At 42.8% G+C, this 16,142-nt stretch overlaps 1 protein-coding gene across 1 annotated transcript; it reads left to right on the top strand.

Annotated features, from left to right (window-relative positions):
- Positions 1-1,654: 1,654 nt before the first annotated feature.
- LOC125527354 (F-box/LRR-repeat protein 15) lies at positions 1,655-15,240 on the top strand. The gene is made up of 17 exons (XM_048691878.1): positions 1,655-2,472; positions 4,225-4,486; positions 4,581-4,713; positions 5,821-5,920; positions 6,001-6,198; positions 6,283-6,553; positions 6,664-6,762; positions 6,847-6,935; positions 7,380-7,479; positions 7,583-7,753; positions 7,954-8,106; positions 12,403-12,563; positions 12,667-12,865; positions 13,330-13,793; positions 13,886-13,949; positions 14,639-14,728; positions 14,816-15,240. Exons 1-17 carry the CDS (start codon positions 2,054-2,056, stop codon positions 14,891-14,893), a joined length of 3,051 nt encoding a protein of 1,016 aa, XP_048547835.1. The 5' UTR covers positions 1,655-2,053; the 3' UTR covers positions 14,894-15,240.
- Positions 15,241-16,142: the final 902 nt, after the last annotated feature.

The following is a 16,142-nucleotide window of genomic DNA, read 5'->3' as shown; positions in this document are numbered from 1 at the left end:
CCAGAAGTATGCCACCGTGCTACCACAACAACAACATATTCAGTCTATCTGCATTGAACCACGCATGCCAGCCTGCTGCCCTTTTTCTGATGAATCTTCACTTCAGTTCAGAACATGTACAGGAGATGCCGTGCTTGGCGAGCTTGCCGGGGAGCGCGAGGCGGACCGCGTTCTGCACGTCGCGGGTGCGTGAGCGTGGCGCGCCCGGCGTACTGCGCCAGCCGCGACACCTCCGTGGCCAGCCTCTTCTTGGTCCCGTCGGTGGCCTCGTCCTTGTATGCGTAGGGCTCCTCCTGCGTCTCCTGGCTCTGCAGCGACTCTTGCGTCTTGCTGGCGCCTCTCTTGCGCTGTTGTTGCCCCGTCGGAGGCCAGCGACACCGCCGTGTATCCGGAGGCGCGGAGGGGGCGTTGAAGAGGATCCAGGAAGCAACGGAGGCCGCTAGCAGCAGCGCGCTCAGGTCCGCCCGGCCTCGGCGCCACAACACGTCGGAGCCGGCAAATCGAGCGCTTTGTAGAGAAGGGGGTCCCTTTCCTCTTGATCTCCCCTCCCCTCCCCCAAGTCGGGATCAGGCAACGAGGACGAAGAAAGGCGGCGATATGAAGGGGAGAAGGCAGCCGGCGCGCGGCGAGGCGACGGAGCAGGCGGTCGGGGGAGAGGATGTCGCCGTCGCCGTCGCAAAATCGAGGAGGAGAGGATGGGGGGACGCGGTGCGGGCTGTGTCGTTTGTCGGATTAAAGCAAGGGTTTTTTTTCGTAAATTGTCATCGAAGACAACTTTTATCGGACGGAGGGAGTAGTTGGTTACACAAATAAAACATCGAATTTTTCATCTCGCCTTGAGGTGTACTCAAATGCACAAAAAAGTCTTCGGTCCGAATACAATGCGGCCCACCAAGGCCGGCCTCCGGAGAAACCTCTAATTCAGGACTCCTTCATCAAGCGCGAGATCAAAACGAGTTAGTCACAAACGTGACGGGAGCACAACATCTCTTGCTTGCAGTGACAGAAGATCCATGTCCCACCCGCAAAAAAAGGGAGAGATCCATGTCCCACAAGGCAGAGCGATGGCATCCACTCGTCTTCACAACTTCGGCCCTGTTTGGATACTCTAACTCAGTTAGAGGTTAGAGTTAGATTCTAACCTTGAACTAACCCTAAACTAACTCTAACCAAAGAGCTGTTTGGATGGTAGCGTTAGATTGACAATAAATATTCTTTCTCAATCATTTGACTACTTTGGACCATGTTTGAATGGGAGGGATAACTTTTTTTACTATTTTTTCTAGTGAGCCTAAGAGAACTAACCCAAATAAGCTCCTCTAGTGTGGGCTAATTTTTTAAGATGGGTTAGATCCAACTAACTCAAATTAACCTACTATGTTTGGATACTTTTAGGTTGTTTGAGCCCCAATTAACTAAAACTAAATCTAACTTAGAGATCCAAACAGGGCCTCCGAACTATCTGCCCCATCGGTCATGGTGAGCGACCCCAGAAGCATCGCGTAGAACGAGATGCGTTCCGCAAATGCAAGGCCCACACAGGAGCAAAGCCCAGTAAAAACTTTACTGGCAACAGGGCCCGTGCCCCCATGCGCCACCTGTCAGAGGCAATATCGAGCAGATTGGCCGCAACCTACAACTCCCACGGCCCAAGCAGTCTCTCTCTCTCTCTCTCCCCCCTCTCACCCTCGCCTCCGCTCCCCCATTTCCGAAGTACTCGCGAGCCAGCGGCCTCCAGCTCACCACCGTTTCCGCCGCGCGCAGATCCGCCCAATCCGTGCAGCCTCAGGCCACCGCTCTGGTACGGACGCCGCTTACCCTTGCTCCTTACCTTGCTGGCGTGTCCCTCCTGGATCGAGCGTCAGCCGCCGCCCTCCAGCATCCCTAATCCGGTTCGACCAAATTCGTTGTAATTTGGCGAGGCGTCGGCCCCAATCGTTGGAGTTTGCTCGTGGTTCGTGGCGGGCTGGTGTCTGGGTTGCCGGAGGTTGGCCGAGGATGCTGGCGGAGGGGGTAGTTCTAGGGTTAGGATTTGGTGCGGTGGTGTGAGGCGATGGCGGACGGCGGAAAGATGAAGGGCGTGGAGGGAAGCGGCGAGGGTACCAGGCATGGTGAAGATATGGATGAGGAGGCGCGGGAGGAGCTGGAGCTCGCACTGTCTCTGGGGCGCCGGGGTTGGCATCTGCCGCCAGTGCCGGTGCCGCCGCCGGCACCCGCCTTGAGATGGTCGATGGTCTTCCCGGCATGGGACCCTGACGCTGCTGGGAGTTCTCGTGCTGCTGAGAGCGTTTGGGATTCACCTCCTGTCCCGCCACTCAGGTTCCGTGACATGTGGCGAGGTGGTGGCGCAAACACTGATGCAGGAGGCGCTGGTGAGGCTGAGGAGCACAACAATGTCGAGGAAGAGGAGGGGAGTGAGGATGGAGATCGGGACCTGCAGAATAAACGTCCTAAAGTGGGTGCTTTCGGCGAGTAAGTTCCTCAAAGACTGCTACTCTTTCTATTGCATTGCAGCCTTGCAGCTGTGTGGATTGTTAACAAATTTGTTTGGTGGATTTTTTGTTGCTACTAATTCTGTTTGCAGGCAAGGATTGTCACTTGATGTCATTTTCATGTAGTTTGGTTTAGCATAGCCACCCTGGAAAATCAGGGAGTGTGGTAGAGAGAATGTAATATTTTGTACTTGTCACTAGGAATGCTGAGATGGGTAACAAATATCTTTGCTTGCAGCGGAAAGAGTGTCCCCCTATGGTTTTCTTGGCACATATATCCTTCTGTAGAGCTAACACTATTTAATTTACTGCGTTGAAGGGACTATCTCTGAGAAACTCTAGAATTAATCTTGCATACGGCAACTTGTATTAACCACGTAACACGCTTCTTCCATAATTCATTTTTTCCTAATTATGTTTCATCCAGTAGTTACTTGCCTCTATGCTAGCCCATTTCTTTGTGTGCTGCGTCCTTGCAAGATCTTTTGTATTCTCTCTGACTACGCACAGTACTAGGGCAGATCAAGTTGATGAACCTAAATAAAATATGAAATCTTTTCTTGATATTTCAAGTACTTTTTCTTATTTATACATGTATTGTTTAGGTTTATTCCCGAGGAGGAAGAAAACTATAAAAAAACATGGAGTTCCAAGCACAATTTTTTATCTTACATTCGACCTTTATTTGTAGGTTTTCTAGCACTGCATAAATGAAAAATAAGAAATATTTTTTTTCGGCAATGACATTTTCTTTAACCATAGGAAACACCAATTTCTTTTTATGTCGTAATTGAAAATTGGGATTAATTAAGAGACAGTAATTATAATAAGAAGGCAATAAGTATAGGAGTGATGGAGTGGGGGGGGGGGTGAGTCTAATCACACTGGATGGAGAAATATGGAATTGAGCCAAAGATTTTGGATGACTCAGATTGAAAGTATCCCATCCACTTGTGCTTTATAGTGCTTTATATTTATATTCTAATTCGAATGATATGATACGGTGTGGTATTGAAAATTGGGATCAATTAAAAGACATCAATTATAATAATGCGACAGTAAGTATAGGAGTGATTGGAGCGGGGAGTCCTAATCACACTTGATGGGCAAATATGGAATTAAGGTAAAGATTTTGGACGACTCAGATTGAAAGTATATCCACTCATGTTTTATAGTTCGTATGATATGATGTATAGGTTTTGCAATTTGTAATGCATATTTTTTCTGATATCTTGATTATTCCAAATAGTATCCCCTACATGTTTCACATAGTGTTGTGGTTTAGGGTTTCCTTCTCTAAGACATTAGACTAACAAGGAAAATGACCACCTTAGATTCTCCTGAGTGTTGATGATATCATATTTGAAGATAATGGACTGCATCAGTTGATTATTTTTGCTTTAGGCTGCCTTTTACTGCTGCTGTGATGGTTATAGGTGTATTAATGTGTTTACTGCTTGTGTTTAACTAGAAATTTTGATTGAATAGTTAGTTATTTCGCTTCATTTCTATCTGCTGGATTGCATTCGATGCACACCAGATGGGTGTCATCATACAGCTATGTTGTGAACACCTTTTAATTCTGTCTTACAGGGATCCCTGGAAAGTTGCTTAGATTGTTGTTGGAGTCTAGTGGGCTTACCAAAAAATTGTTCAACCTGTTAATCAGTTATGCAAATTTATTAATTATGGTTCTCTTGATTAGTAATCCTTGTGCACTTAAATTTTTCAGAGAAAGCTCTGGTGTTAATGCATCCTTCTTTGGATATGAAGCACCACATTTGCATGCTTTTGCTGAACATGACCATTTGAAGCTGTCACATGGTCCAGAAAATGAATTGGATTTTGGTTTGTCGCTTATCTCAAATGATGGTGGGAATGATATTCCAAGGGAGACCAACAGTCATGGTGTCTGTGATGTAGAAAGATCAGGTGGAACAAATGCAGAAGATCTTGAAATAAGAATGGACCTATCTGATGATCTCTTGCACCTGGTGTGCCTCTATGTTTCTTTAATTGTTCTCTGTATCCACATATTGCGACCGCTTCATTCAACTTTGACGAAGTTTTTTGAATGTGCCATTACAGATATTCTCCTTCTTATGCCAGAAGGATTTATGTAGAGCAGGGGCTACCTGCAAACAGTGGCAGTCTGCTAGTATGCATGAGGATTTCTGGAAATATTTGAAGTTTGAGAACACCAGAATATCTCTGCAGAACTGTATGCTATTTGCTTTGCTCTGTCGTTTTCATTTATTTATTGAATGCATGCGGCCTGAATACAATTGACATGTGCATGCTCTATGTAATAACTTCTGTTTCAAATACATTTGAATAATGCGTGCATTGAGACATCCATATATCTGTGAAGTAAGGAGGTGGTAATATGTAATCCATGATAGTGATGACTTACTTATCTACTGCCATTGCAATGAGCCATTAGTGGCATGCAAGGAAAGGCAATGATAACAATTGTCCAATTATTTAGGGTTTTCGGTTTAGTTGCATTGCCTGGCCTTTAACCTAATTAATAATGCCCCCGCAAAAAAAACCTAATTAATAATGGCAAGATCGAATTGCGTCCCACAAGATTTTTTCAGATTAGATTGCATTCTGTCGTTTAGCTGAGGTTTTTAGGACCTACCTCTATATAAGTTGAGGCAACCCATTGACATTAATTTATATAGATGAAACAAATAATCTGCAGCAACTGTAATCACTCCTAATTTGTCTTCTATGGTGAAGTCACATTATCACTCTCTTTCAGCCTTCGGACGAGTGTTGAGAGGTCCTGATTGGATGTATAGTTGTGCACCAGTGTCATGGTTTAGCTAAGAATTGACTGTCTGAGTATCATTCTCATTATTTTCCTTTATTATATTCTGACCTCTGTTCGATTGTATGAATCAATGAATGTAGCTTCATTCATTGATATTATTGCAAGTATGTATATATTGCAAAGAATTTTCCTGTCTAGGGGATGGGGTGGGGGTGGAGGGAGGCGAAATAACATGAAGTTTCAAACAAATAATCAAGAGAACAAACATGGTTTTGACTCCTGGGAGCACATGTTTGTTTGAAATTATTTGCAAATTTATTGGATAGAAGTCTGTTGTTTCTTGTTTGAAACTTGTTACTATAATTTTATATATTACCATAAATGCATAGTTGCTCTACTAAGCCGTTCAGCTAAACTGCCCATCCTTCTCATTGTGAAAGCTACAGGTTGCAACTAGCAGTTTAAAAATGTTCATTTAAGATGTTCTTTGTGATCCCACTGAATTACCTTGTGTTGCTTACCCGGTTTATCATTATGTTGCTTTTGCAGTTGTTAATATTTGCCACCGTTATCAGAATGTGACAAATCTCAATTTGTTTGGTGTCTTAAGTGCAGAAAGCCTAGTGATTGAAGCAATAACATTCTTAAGGTTTTTCACCAGTCATTTTCTTTCTTCGCTGCTGTAATGATCTTCCCCCTTCTCTCTTCTTCTAATTGGGTGGTTTTCAGGCATCTTAAGACCTTGATAATGGGCAAGGGACAACTGGGAGAAACATTTTTTCAGGCTTTGGCTGAATGCCCATTGTTAAATACTTTAACAGTCAGTGATGCATCCCTTGGTAGTGGCATTCAAGAGGTAACTGTTAATCATGATGGATTGCGTGAACTTCAAATTGTGAAGTGTCGTGCACTCAGAGTATCTATCAGGTAATAGCTATTTGTGCAGTTAGTTCTCCTGTGTAATTAGGTTTGCATGTTTTCTTAACTAATGTATGCTCTTTTACCATCCAGATGCCACCAACTTCGAATACTGTCTCTGAGGAGAACTGGCATGGCTCATGTATCACTCAATTGTCCTCAGTTGCTTGAATTGGATTTTCAGTCCTGCCATAAGCTTTCTGACACTGCAATTCGTCAAGCAGCGACAGCCTGTCCACTATTAGCGTCAGTAGATATGTCATCCTGCTCGTGTGTTACTGATGAGACATTGCGTGAGATAGCTAATGCATGTCAAAATCTTTCTGTTCTTGATGCATCTAACTGCCCCAACATTTCTTTCGAGGTTCGCTACCCTATGACTTTGATTTATGCCTGTTAGATCATCCTTACCACTATTTACTGCATATATCATACATGTCTGACACATGTTCTCTTTGTTTGTTTCCATTAAAGTCGGTAAAGCTTCCAATGTTGGTAGACTTGAGACTATCAAGTTGTGAGGGAATCACATCTGCTTCAATGGGTGCAGTATGTTTTAGTCGTATACTTGAGGTAGTAATTCAGTCTCCCTTTGGTTATTGCTATGTGTATGATTTTTCTTGATATCTAATGGGATTTCCCCCCCAATCATTCCAGGCGTTGCAACTTGATAATTGTAGCCTGTTGACATCTGTGTCTTTGGATCTGCCACATCTCAAGAATATTAGTCTTGTACACCTCCGCAAGTGAGTGGGATGGCTTTTCATTATACTAGATGATACCCCGTGCATTGCTGCGGGAATTGGTCGCAATACATTTTAGTAAGATTTGGTTGTCTGGAATATGGATTTGAAAATGAAATTGAAAATACATATGATTTTTTGTATTTTGATATACAGAATATAAGTAGCATTTTTCATGCGTGTTGAAGAAATAGAAGTAGTGGAATTAATGAGGTGACATGTGTGCATGTTGAGCGAGAATACAATAGCATTTCCCATGCATGTTGGGAGAAATATAAGTAGTGGGGTGATGAGGTGCCATGTGCGGTGAGGTGGCATGTGTGCATGTTGATAGAAATTTAAGTAGTAGGGTTCAATTATTTAGGTATATAGGATTTGTTCGTTGTCAATGTTTTCTTACAGTTTTTCTCCCTGTTCAATATATGATTGTATTACCTGCCATGTTAGGTTTGCTGATTTAAATCTGCGAAGCCCTGTGCTTTCTTACATAAAAGTTTCCAGATGCTCAGCACTTCGTTGTGTTACCATAACATCAAATGCTCTTAAGGTTAGTTCATTTTTTGCATGCGTTGCAGTTTTATGATTATGTTTACTAATTTAAATGAATGTTTTTTTAAATTATGGAATGCTGAATTTGTGACCATCTGCAGAAACTGGTGCTTCAAAAACAAGAGAGCCTATGTAATTTATCATTGCAATGCCACAATTTAATTGATGTTGATCTTAGTGATTGCGAGTCATTGACAAATGAGATCTGCAAAGTTTTCAGTGACGGAGGGGGTTGCCCCATGCTCAGGTCATTAATTCTTGATAATTGTGAGGTATGATGTATGCACAGGCAACTTACGTTCTGGCCATTTATAAATCAACACATGGAACATCACCACCTCTGCTAGAATAATTTCTTAATTAAGTAAATGTAGCGTTTTAATAGATACGATGTGACATTATTCCATTCCATCAAGTAGTGTCATTTGCTGGCAGCCTGTATATTCTTGTTGATAAATTTTCCTCATCTCAGAGTTTGAGTGTCGTGGAACTGAATAATAGTTCTTTGGTTAATCTCTCACTTGCTGGTTGCCGTTCCATGACATTCCTGAAACTTGCATGCCCAAAGCTTCAAGTGGTGATTCTTGATGGTTGTGATCATCTTGAAAGAGCATCATTTTGCCCGGTGAGTTTTTTGTTCGTTCTGCTTTTGAGATGTAGGACAGTTTTTTGGAGCTATGCCTGAATTGTTTTGCTGGTATGAACTACTCTTATTGTGTATGATACTAGCTAAAACCTTTGTAATTAGTAAACATAATCATAAAACTGCAACACATGCTTTTATTCACCCCCACCCCCCTCCCCCCTTCCAAAAAAGAGCTAGTAGTTGCACTGATATGGGGATTAGACATGGGGATGTGGGATACAACATCATAAAAAGATCCGGTCACAAGGAAAGTTTGTAGTAAAAAATTCCAGAAACAACCTTATGGGACACAACAAGCATAAATAATTAATTGAGTATGCAGCATGTATACAACAACAACAACAACAACAACAACAACAAAGCCTTTAGTCCCAAACGAGTTGGGGTAGGCTAGAGCTGAAACCCATCTCGCAACCAACTCATGGTTCTGGCGCATGGATGGGCTTCTAGTCATCCCTTTCCATGGCTAGTTCTTTGGTGATATTCTAGTCCTTTAGATCTCTCTTTACTGACTCCTCACATGTCAAGTTTGGTCTACCCCGACCTCTCTTGACATTATCAACACGTTTTAGCTGTCCATTATGCACCGGAGGCTTGCGCTGAATATTCTCAAACCATCTCAGACGATGTTGGACAAGCTTCTCTTCAATCGGTGCTACCCCAACTCTATCTCGTATATTGTCTTTCAGGACCCGATCCTTCCTTGTGTGGCCACACATCCATCTCAGCATGCGCGTCCTCCACTACACCTAGCTGTTGAACATGTCGCCTTTTAGTCGGCCAACACTCATCGCCATACAACATTGCGGGTCAAATTGCTGTCCTATGGACCCGCCTTTTAGCTTTTGTGCCACTCTTGGCACAGAGAAACGCCAAAAGCTTGGCGCCACTTCAATCATTTGTCTTTGATTTGATGGCTCACATCTTCATCAATATCACCATCCTTCTGTAGCATTGACCCCAAACATCGAAAAGTGTCCTTCTGAGGTACTACCTGCCCATCAAAGCTAACCTCCTCTTCGTGCCTAGTAGTACTGAAACAACACCGCATGTACTCGGTTTTAGTTCTACTAATCCTAAAACCTTTTAATTCCGAAGTTTGTCTCCATAGCATCAACTTCCTATTAACCTCCATCCGACTATCATCGACTAGCACCACATCATCTGCAAAGGGCATACACCACTTGTATATCCCTTGTGCTCATCCATCACCAAATCAAAACAATAGGGGCTCAAAGCTGACCCTTGGTGCATTCCTATTTTAATCGGAAAGTCATCAGTGTTGCCATCACTTGTTCTGACACTTGTCACAAAATTATCGTACATGTCCTTGACGAGGGTAATGTACTTTGTTGGGACTGTATTTCTCCAAGGCCCACCACATGGCATTTTGTGTTATCTTATCGTAGCCTTCTCCAAGTCAATGAACACCATATCTAGGTCCTTCTTTTGCTCCATGTATCTCTCCATAAGTTGTCGTGCCAGTCGTACCAAGAAAGTGGCTTCCATGGTCGACCTTCAGGCATGAAACCAAACTGATTTTTGGTCATGCTTGTCATTCTTAAGCGGTGCTCAATGACTCTCTCCCATAGCTTCATTGTATGTCTCATCGGCTTAATTCCACGGTAATTGGTACAATTTTGAACACCCCCCTTTTCTTGAAGATTGGTACTGATATACTCCGCCTCCATTTTTCTGGTATCTTATTTGCTCGAAAAATGAGATTGAAAAGCTTAGTTAACCATACTATCACTGTCTTCGAGGCCTCTCCACACCTCAATGGGGATACAATCAGGGCCCACCGCTTTGCCTCCTTTCATCCTTTTTAAAGCCTCCCTGACCTTAGACTCCTGGATTTGCCGTACAAAACGCTTGCTAGTATCATCAAAGGAGTCGTCCAGTTCAATGGTAGAGCTCTCATTCTCTCCATTGAACAACTTGTGGAAGTACTCGTGTCATCCATGCTTAATTTCCTCGTCCTAAGAGTTGACCTGCTCCGTCCTTGGTGCATTTGACTTGGTCAACATCCCTCGTATTCCCCTCTCGGATCTTGGCCATCTTATAGTTGCCCCTTTCGCCTTCCTTCGTGTCTAAGCTCTCGTGGATTTCCTCATACACCCGATCCCTGCTTCACTCATAGCTCGCTTGCGGCCTTCTTTGCCACCTGGCACTTCTATGTTTTCTGCACTCCTATCCAGGTGAAGGCATCTGAAACAATCTTTCTTCTCCTTAATAGCCTTCTGGACATCATCGTTCCACCATTAGGTATCTTTAGCTTCACTTCTACTTCCCTTGGACACTCCAAACTCCTCTGAAGCCACCTTACGAATGCAAGTCGCCATCTTCATCCACATATTGTCTGCGTCATGTCCTTCCTCCCAAGGGCCCTCCTTAATGACCCTCTTCTTGAAAGCCTGAGCTACCTCCCCCTTGAGTTTCCCCCACTTCGTTCTAGTGACTTTGGCGCGCTTATCCCGCTGGACATGAATCTGAAAGCGGAAGTCAGCCACCACAAGCTTATGCTGAGGGACAACACTCCCCATGTATCACCTTACAATCTAGGCAAGCATGCCTGTCTTCTCTTCTTGAGAGGATGAAATCAATCTGGCTAGAGTGTTGACAACTACAAGTCATTAGATTCGATTCTCTTTTTAAAGAGGGTGTTAGCTACGATGATGTCGTAGGCTAGAGCCAAGCTTAAGGCATCTTATCCTTGATTCTTGATGCCATAGTCAAAGCCCCCATGCACCCCTTCAAAACCTGTGTTAGATGTACCCACATGGCCATTGAGGTCTCCTCCTATGAAGAGCTTCTCGCCAATAGGTACACTCCTAACCATGTCCTCCAGGCCTTCCCAGAACTCTTGGTGTTCTCATTGTGGCCTACTTGAGGGGCATACACGCTTATAACATTGAGAACTAAGTCCCCTACCAGTTTGACCAGGATAAACCGGTTCCCAACTCCCCATGCCTCTTGACGTCTACTACTCCATACTTGAGGCTCTTGTTGATCAAGATGTCTACTCCATTTCTGTTTGCAGTTGTCCCCGTGTACCACAGCTTGAAAAACTTGACAGCGGTGGTATAAATATGCAGCATGTATAAAGCTAAAATATAATTTGAAGACATGAGATCAAACTATTGCCCGTTTGTTGTCTGGCTCTCCTTTTCATTGATAAATGATCCTTAATTCCTCATCCATGGTCTTTGCCTCTTTGGAGCTTGCAAAATATTCCTACATCATGTTCTCAACGCCAACATTGCCATCTGCTGGTAGATACTAGCTACCGCTGGCCATACGAGTCCCTTAAGTCTCTAGCAATTGCATCAGCACCTCAGCAATGATAGCAACTCAGCAAAGAAGAAAACCAGCTAGAAAGCAGCAAGCCAGCATTGGCAGCAGCATGAGAGGGAGGGGGCAGGGGAGAGATTAGGATGTGAGGGGGGTAACGAGTAGAGGTGGCAGCATGGTCGCTGGAGTGGAGGCACTGTGGCAGTGCCGTGCAAGGCATGCCCTCTTGAGCAGAACGCTGGAGTGGTGGGGTTGGCACGGCGCGACTAGATGTGGAGGATTCCAGCAAGCAAGAATATGCAGGCCACACTGGGGGAGGTGGGCAGACAAGCTCGGGAGAGATGCCAACATGGTTGTTTTTTTTTGGAGGGGGGGGGGGGGGCACTGGGGCAATGAGTGACGGCTGGCTGCCTGGCAGGATACCTTTTAGCCTAGGATTAGCTTCGTACTGGTCCTTGCCTGATCTGAACGTATCCCATGTGCATCCCAGCCATATTTCTTATTCTGCTTAATAATTTCCAACAAAAAGCGGGATACTTGGGGATGCGCATGACGAGGACACTACCTCCATGTCACTGTATTGGAGCTTCGGAGTTGCAGTTATTATTATTATTGAACTTATAATTTTTTTTGTCAGTTTAACCGTGTGAGGAGCTTGCAGAGGTTGTTTGGACACTGCCCCATGTTGGTGTATTGGTGCTTTAGGTGCACAGTTGTTTTGCTGAGCTTATAATTTCATTTGCCTGTTTACCCTTGTGAGGAACCTTGCAGAGGCTGTTTGATTTGTTATTTCGCTACATAGGCGGGTGGTTACTGATGCTTCAGAGGGTGGTTTTGTCTGTTCGATTTTTGTGGAAAGATATATTTGTGAAACAAATGTTGAAGCAAACCATTGTAGACAATTGGAAAAACGAAATTCTCTTTTTAATTATTACCTAGCTAAATAAATATATCTCTATGTTCTGATACTTACTTATTTTCTAGGTTGGTCTTGAATCCCTAAACCTTGGAATTTGTCCAAAGTTGAGTGTTCTACGCATAGAGGCCCCAAATATGTCTATATTGGAGCTGAAGGGCTGTGGTGTCCTTTCTGAGGCTTCAATTAATTGTCCTTGCTTGATATCTTTAGATGCCTCTTTCTGCAGGTTGTACCGTGCTTCTGAATTTCTCCTGAACATTTTCTAATTAAAGCAAACTGCTAAACATTATTTGCTGGTATTAATGGTTTCTGTACTATTTTGTGTTCAGACAGCTTATGGATGATTCGCTGTCCCAAACAGCAGAAGCATGTCCTCTTATTGAACATCTTATATTGTCTTCATGTTTATCCATTGACGTCCGTGGATTGTCTTCTCTGCATTGCCTTCAGAAGCTGGCCTTGCTTGACCTATCATATACATTTTTGATGAACTTGAAGCCGGTTTTTGACAGTTGTCTGCAGTTGAAGGTACCTGATTCGGGTTTCTTTTTAAATTTTTTTTTTGTTGTCATGCAGCATATGGCAAATGCAAAATCTTATTGAACTGGACTTGCTAATGTTATACACACGGCAATTGACGCCATTCTTTGTAATACTTGTATATTAAGACATCACACCATATGCCATATGTTCATTCTTTCGTCGATATGTTGTTATATTGTACATCAAGAAATTGTTCCCCATCTATGTGGTACCATAGGGAAGATGGTGTGATGAGTGTATTCTCTGCAACATTTATTAGTAGGAGTCATGGCAATTCATTTCTATTCTATCTTCTTGTGAACTGGTCCAGCATTTAGGGTTTTCTAATATGTGATGCTGTTACCATAATGGTACATGGACGAGTAGATATGTAATATGTCATGGTAAAATGAAATTACTCTGTTCTTACCGTATCTTTTTTTTTGGGGGGGGGGGGGGGGGGGGGGCAGGTCTTGAAACTTTCAGCTTGCAAGTATCTCAGTGATTCATCTCTGGAACCACTCTACAGAGAGGGTGCTCTACCGATGCTCGTTGAGCTAGATCTGTCCTACTCGTCCATTGGGCAGACTGCAATAGAAGAGCTTCTTGCGTGTTGTACAAATTTGGTTAATGTGAACTTAAACGGATGTACGAACTTGCATGAATTGGTATGTGGATCAGACTATTGCCGGTCCGGTGACATGCCAGTTGATGCTTTCCCCCCTGATTCTGCACCAGACAAGACCAAAGAGATCAGGGAGAGTTCGGATTGTCAGCTTGAAGTTCTCAACTGTACTGGTTGTCCAAATATTAAGAAAGTTGTTATTCCTTCAACGGCCAACTATCTGAATTTGTCTAAGATCAACCTTAATTTGTCTGCAAACTTGAAGGAAGTAGATTTGAAATGCTCCAATCTTTACAATTTAAATTTGAGGTGATGCTAACGTCAATTTTTGTACTGTTCTAAGTTTGTCTTTTCAACATCTTTTGCTCTTACACTTTATACTATTCTATTTTTTTTTGCAGCAATTGTAACTCACTGGAGATTCTGAAGCTTGATTGCCCAAGATTGGCTAACCTCCAACTTTTGGTACTTTTCTTAATGCAACTCTCACCTGAACTTATTGCGAGCATGTATGATCTCTTAGTGTATAGGAAATTCAGGGATTAAATTTAATGCTGCTTCTGTTGATTGTATTGATGGTGTTTGTTCTAATTCTTGAAAGCATGATTATACCAAATTATCTGTTATTCTTCATTTTTACCCATTCTTTTCGATGATCGCCTTTTAGCCTTTATGTTGTAATAAGGTGTAAATGGTTTTACTGTTAATTTCAGAGTATGAGTTTGCAGTAACAAAAAAAGTATCTAATTTATTTATCTTTTACAATAATTAACAGACCTGTAGATTATCCTCTGGTGACATGAATGAGGAGGTCCTGATACTTTTCTACACTTGCTAATTCCTTACAGCCGATGCCATCATTATTAGTCATCTTACCCAGGATGTGAATGTATCTACAACTTAAAAGTAGCATTTATGTATGTTGTATCTCATACTGTGCTAAGTAATGATTAGCCCCTCCTTTCTTCCTCGGTCAAATACTTAAAATTTGTAAATGGACCTCGTAGGCTTAGACAAGCTTCTGTCTAAACAAACTATTTATATGGCGCAAAACTTTGAAATATTGATAATTGTAACAGATAGGCTAAACATGTCATGTCTGTGCTTCATCTAGTATTATTAAATATGCTTTATTCTTCCAATATGACTTATAGGCATGCACAATGTTGCAAGAGGATGAACTGAAATCTGCACTATCCTTTTGCGGTGCATTGGAGATCCTCAATGTGCACTCTTGTCCACAAGTAAGCTTTAATATTTGCTGTGCACTACTAGTCTAATCATGTGTATGAATTTCCTTGTTCTAAGTAGCCCCTTTTATTTCTCAACAGATAAACACGCTGGATTTTGGCAGGCTACAGGCTGTTTGCCCAACTCTCAAGCGCATCCAGAGCAGCCTCATCGCATAGTATGAAGGATTCTGGTCTTCTTAATGGACTCTAGTAAATAGTCCAGATTTGAAACAGAAAAGGCCATTGTTGTCTTGTACATATGCAGCACCGCCAATATATTTCATGGCTGCATTTATTAGGGAGCCAGGGCTGACATGAAACCTGTTCTTCCAATCGATTTCTTGTGCTGAATCTAGTTGTATTTGCTTCTGACATGGAAACCGCACTTCCTAGTTTGTATTTGCTTCTGAGGTGCAGCGATGGAGTAAGCAGATCTGTATTTATATGAATGAATAACCATCATGTTTGGATCGTTGATGCTGTATGCTTCATTGATGACATGGGAAACATGGGAAATTACACCAGATTCTATGGTTCTCTCATAAGGCGCAGTGTTTCTGCGGTCTTTGTCAATCTGTCTCAACTGTGACGATGCGACTGAGACATTTCTACCTGTCGGCTGCTGTGCTGTGAACTCTTACTAAAAAACCTGGCGTACTTGATCCAAGAGCATTCGTTGTGTCACTTGTCTCCTTGAAAATTGAGTACTGAGAGAGAGGGAGTACTAAATAATGCTTAGATTGTCTGCTAATGATTTAGCAATAAACACTGGGGTGCATCAATACACAGAAGGATTGTTCGCATGCCCCCACTCAGTTAGCTCATGAGCAACTACATTAGACTCTATTACAATGCTCGATAGTAACCTTCCTGAAATCTCTCAACATCTCTCTGCAATTATCTATAACTGGAGCCGCCACCATAGAATATCCCTCATTAAGGCGTATAGCATCGACCACAATGATGTTATCCATCCTTACCATGATATTGTTAATTACTAAACTTTGGACAAGCTTCATGCCTTCAAGCAATGCTGCCGCTTTCGCTGCTACAACATCAACCACATGCTCAATGCGAGAAGTGGAAGCTGTGATGAAATTACCATTGTTATCCCGAACTATAGCTCCACATGAACCCGAATGAAGTTCCTCGCTAAAAGAAGCGAACATTTAGCACTTGATGTGTGGCCAAAATAACGGGCCAAGAATTCCTTTTAGGTGTTTGAGTTGTTTTCCCGACCGCTCGAGTGAAATTCAAAGCCAAGGCATGAATCGGCGACGCTTATCTCTGAGGTGTTTGCATGGTCTCCCCATCTATGCAATGTCGGTCTTTAAAATTCCTAAAAAAAATTAGCAAATGAATTATTGACGCGATGGCGCATTTCTGGTGGGGAGATGAGGACAACCAAAGGAGGATGCATTGGATG

The sequence above is a fragment of the Triticum urartu genome, unplaced genomic scaffold, assembly GCF_003073215.2.
Source record: "Triticum urartu cultivar G1812 unplaced genomic scaffold, Tu2.1 TuUngrouped_contig_367, whole genome shotgun sequence".
NCBI classification, from domain to species: Eukaryota; Viridiplantae; Streptophyta; class Magnoliopsida; order Poales; family Poaceae; genus Triticum; species Triticum urartu.
This window is presented reverse-complemented; position numbering and strand designations above follow the sequence as displayed.

Coding starts and splice junctions, on each gene's coding strand:
- LOC125527354 (XM_048691878.1), top strand. CDS start 2,054: ATGGCGGACGGCGGAAAGATGAAGGGCGTGGAGGGAAGCGGCGAGGGT. Junction 4,714..5,820: donor CAGAATATCTCTGCAGAACT/GTATGCTATTTG, acceptor TTGCTTTTGCAG/TTGTTAATATTTGCCACCGT. Junction 13,794..13,885: donor CTTTACAATTTAAATTTGAG/GTGATGCTAACG, acceptor TTTTTTTTGCAG/CAATTGTAACTCACTGGAGA.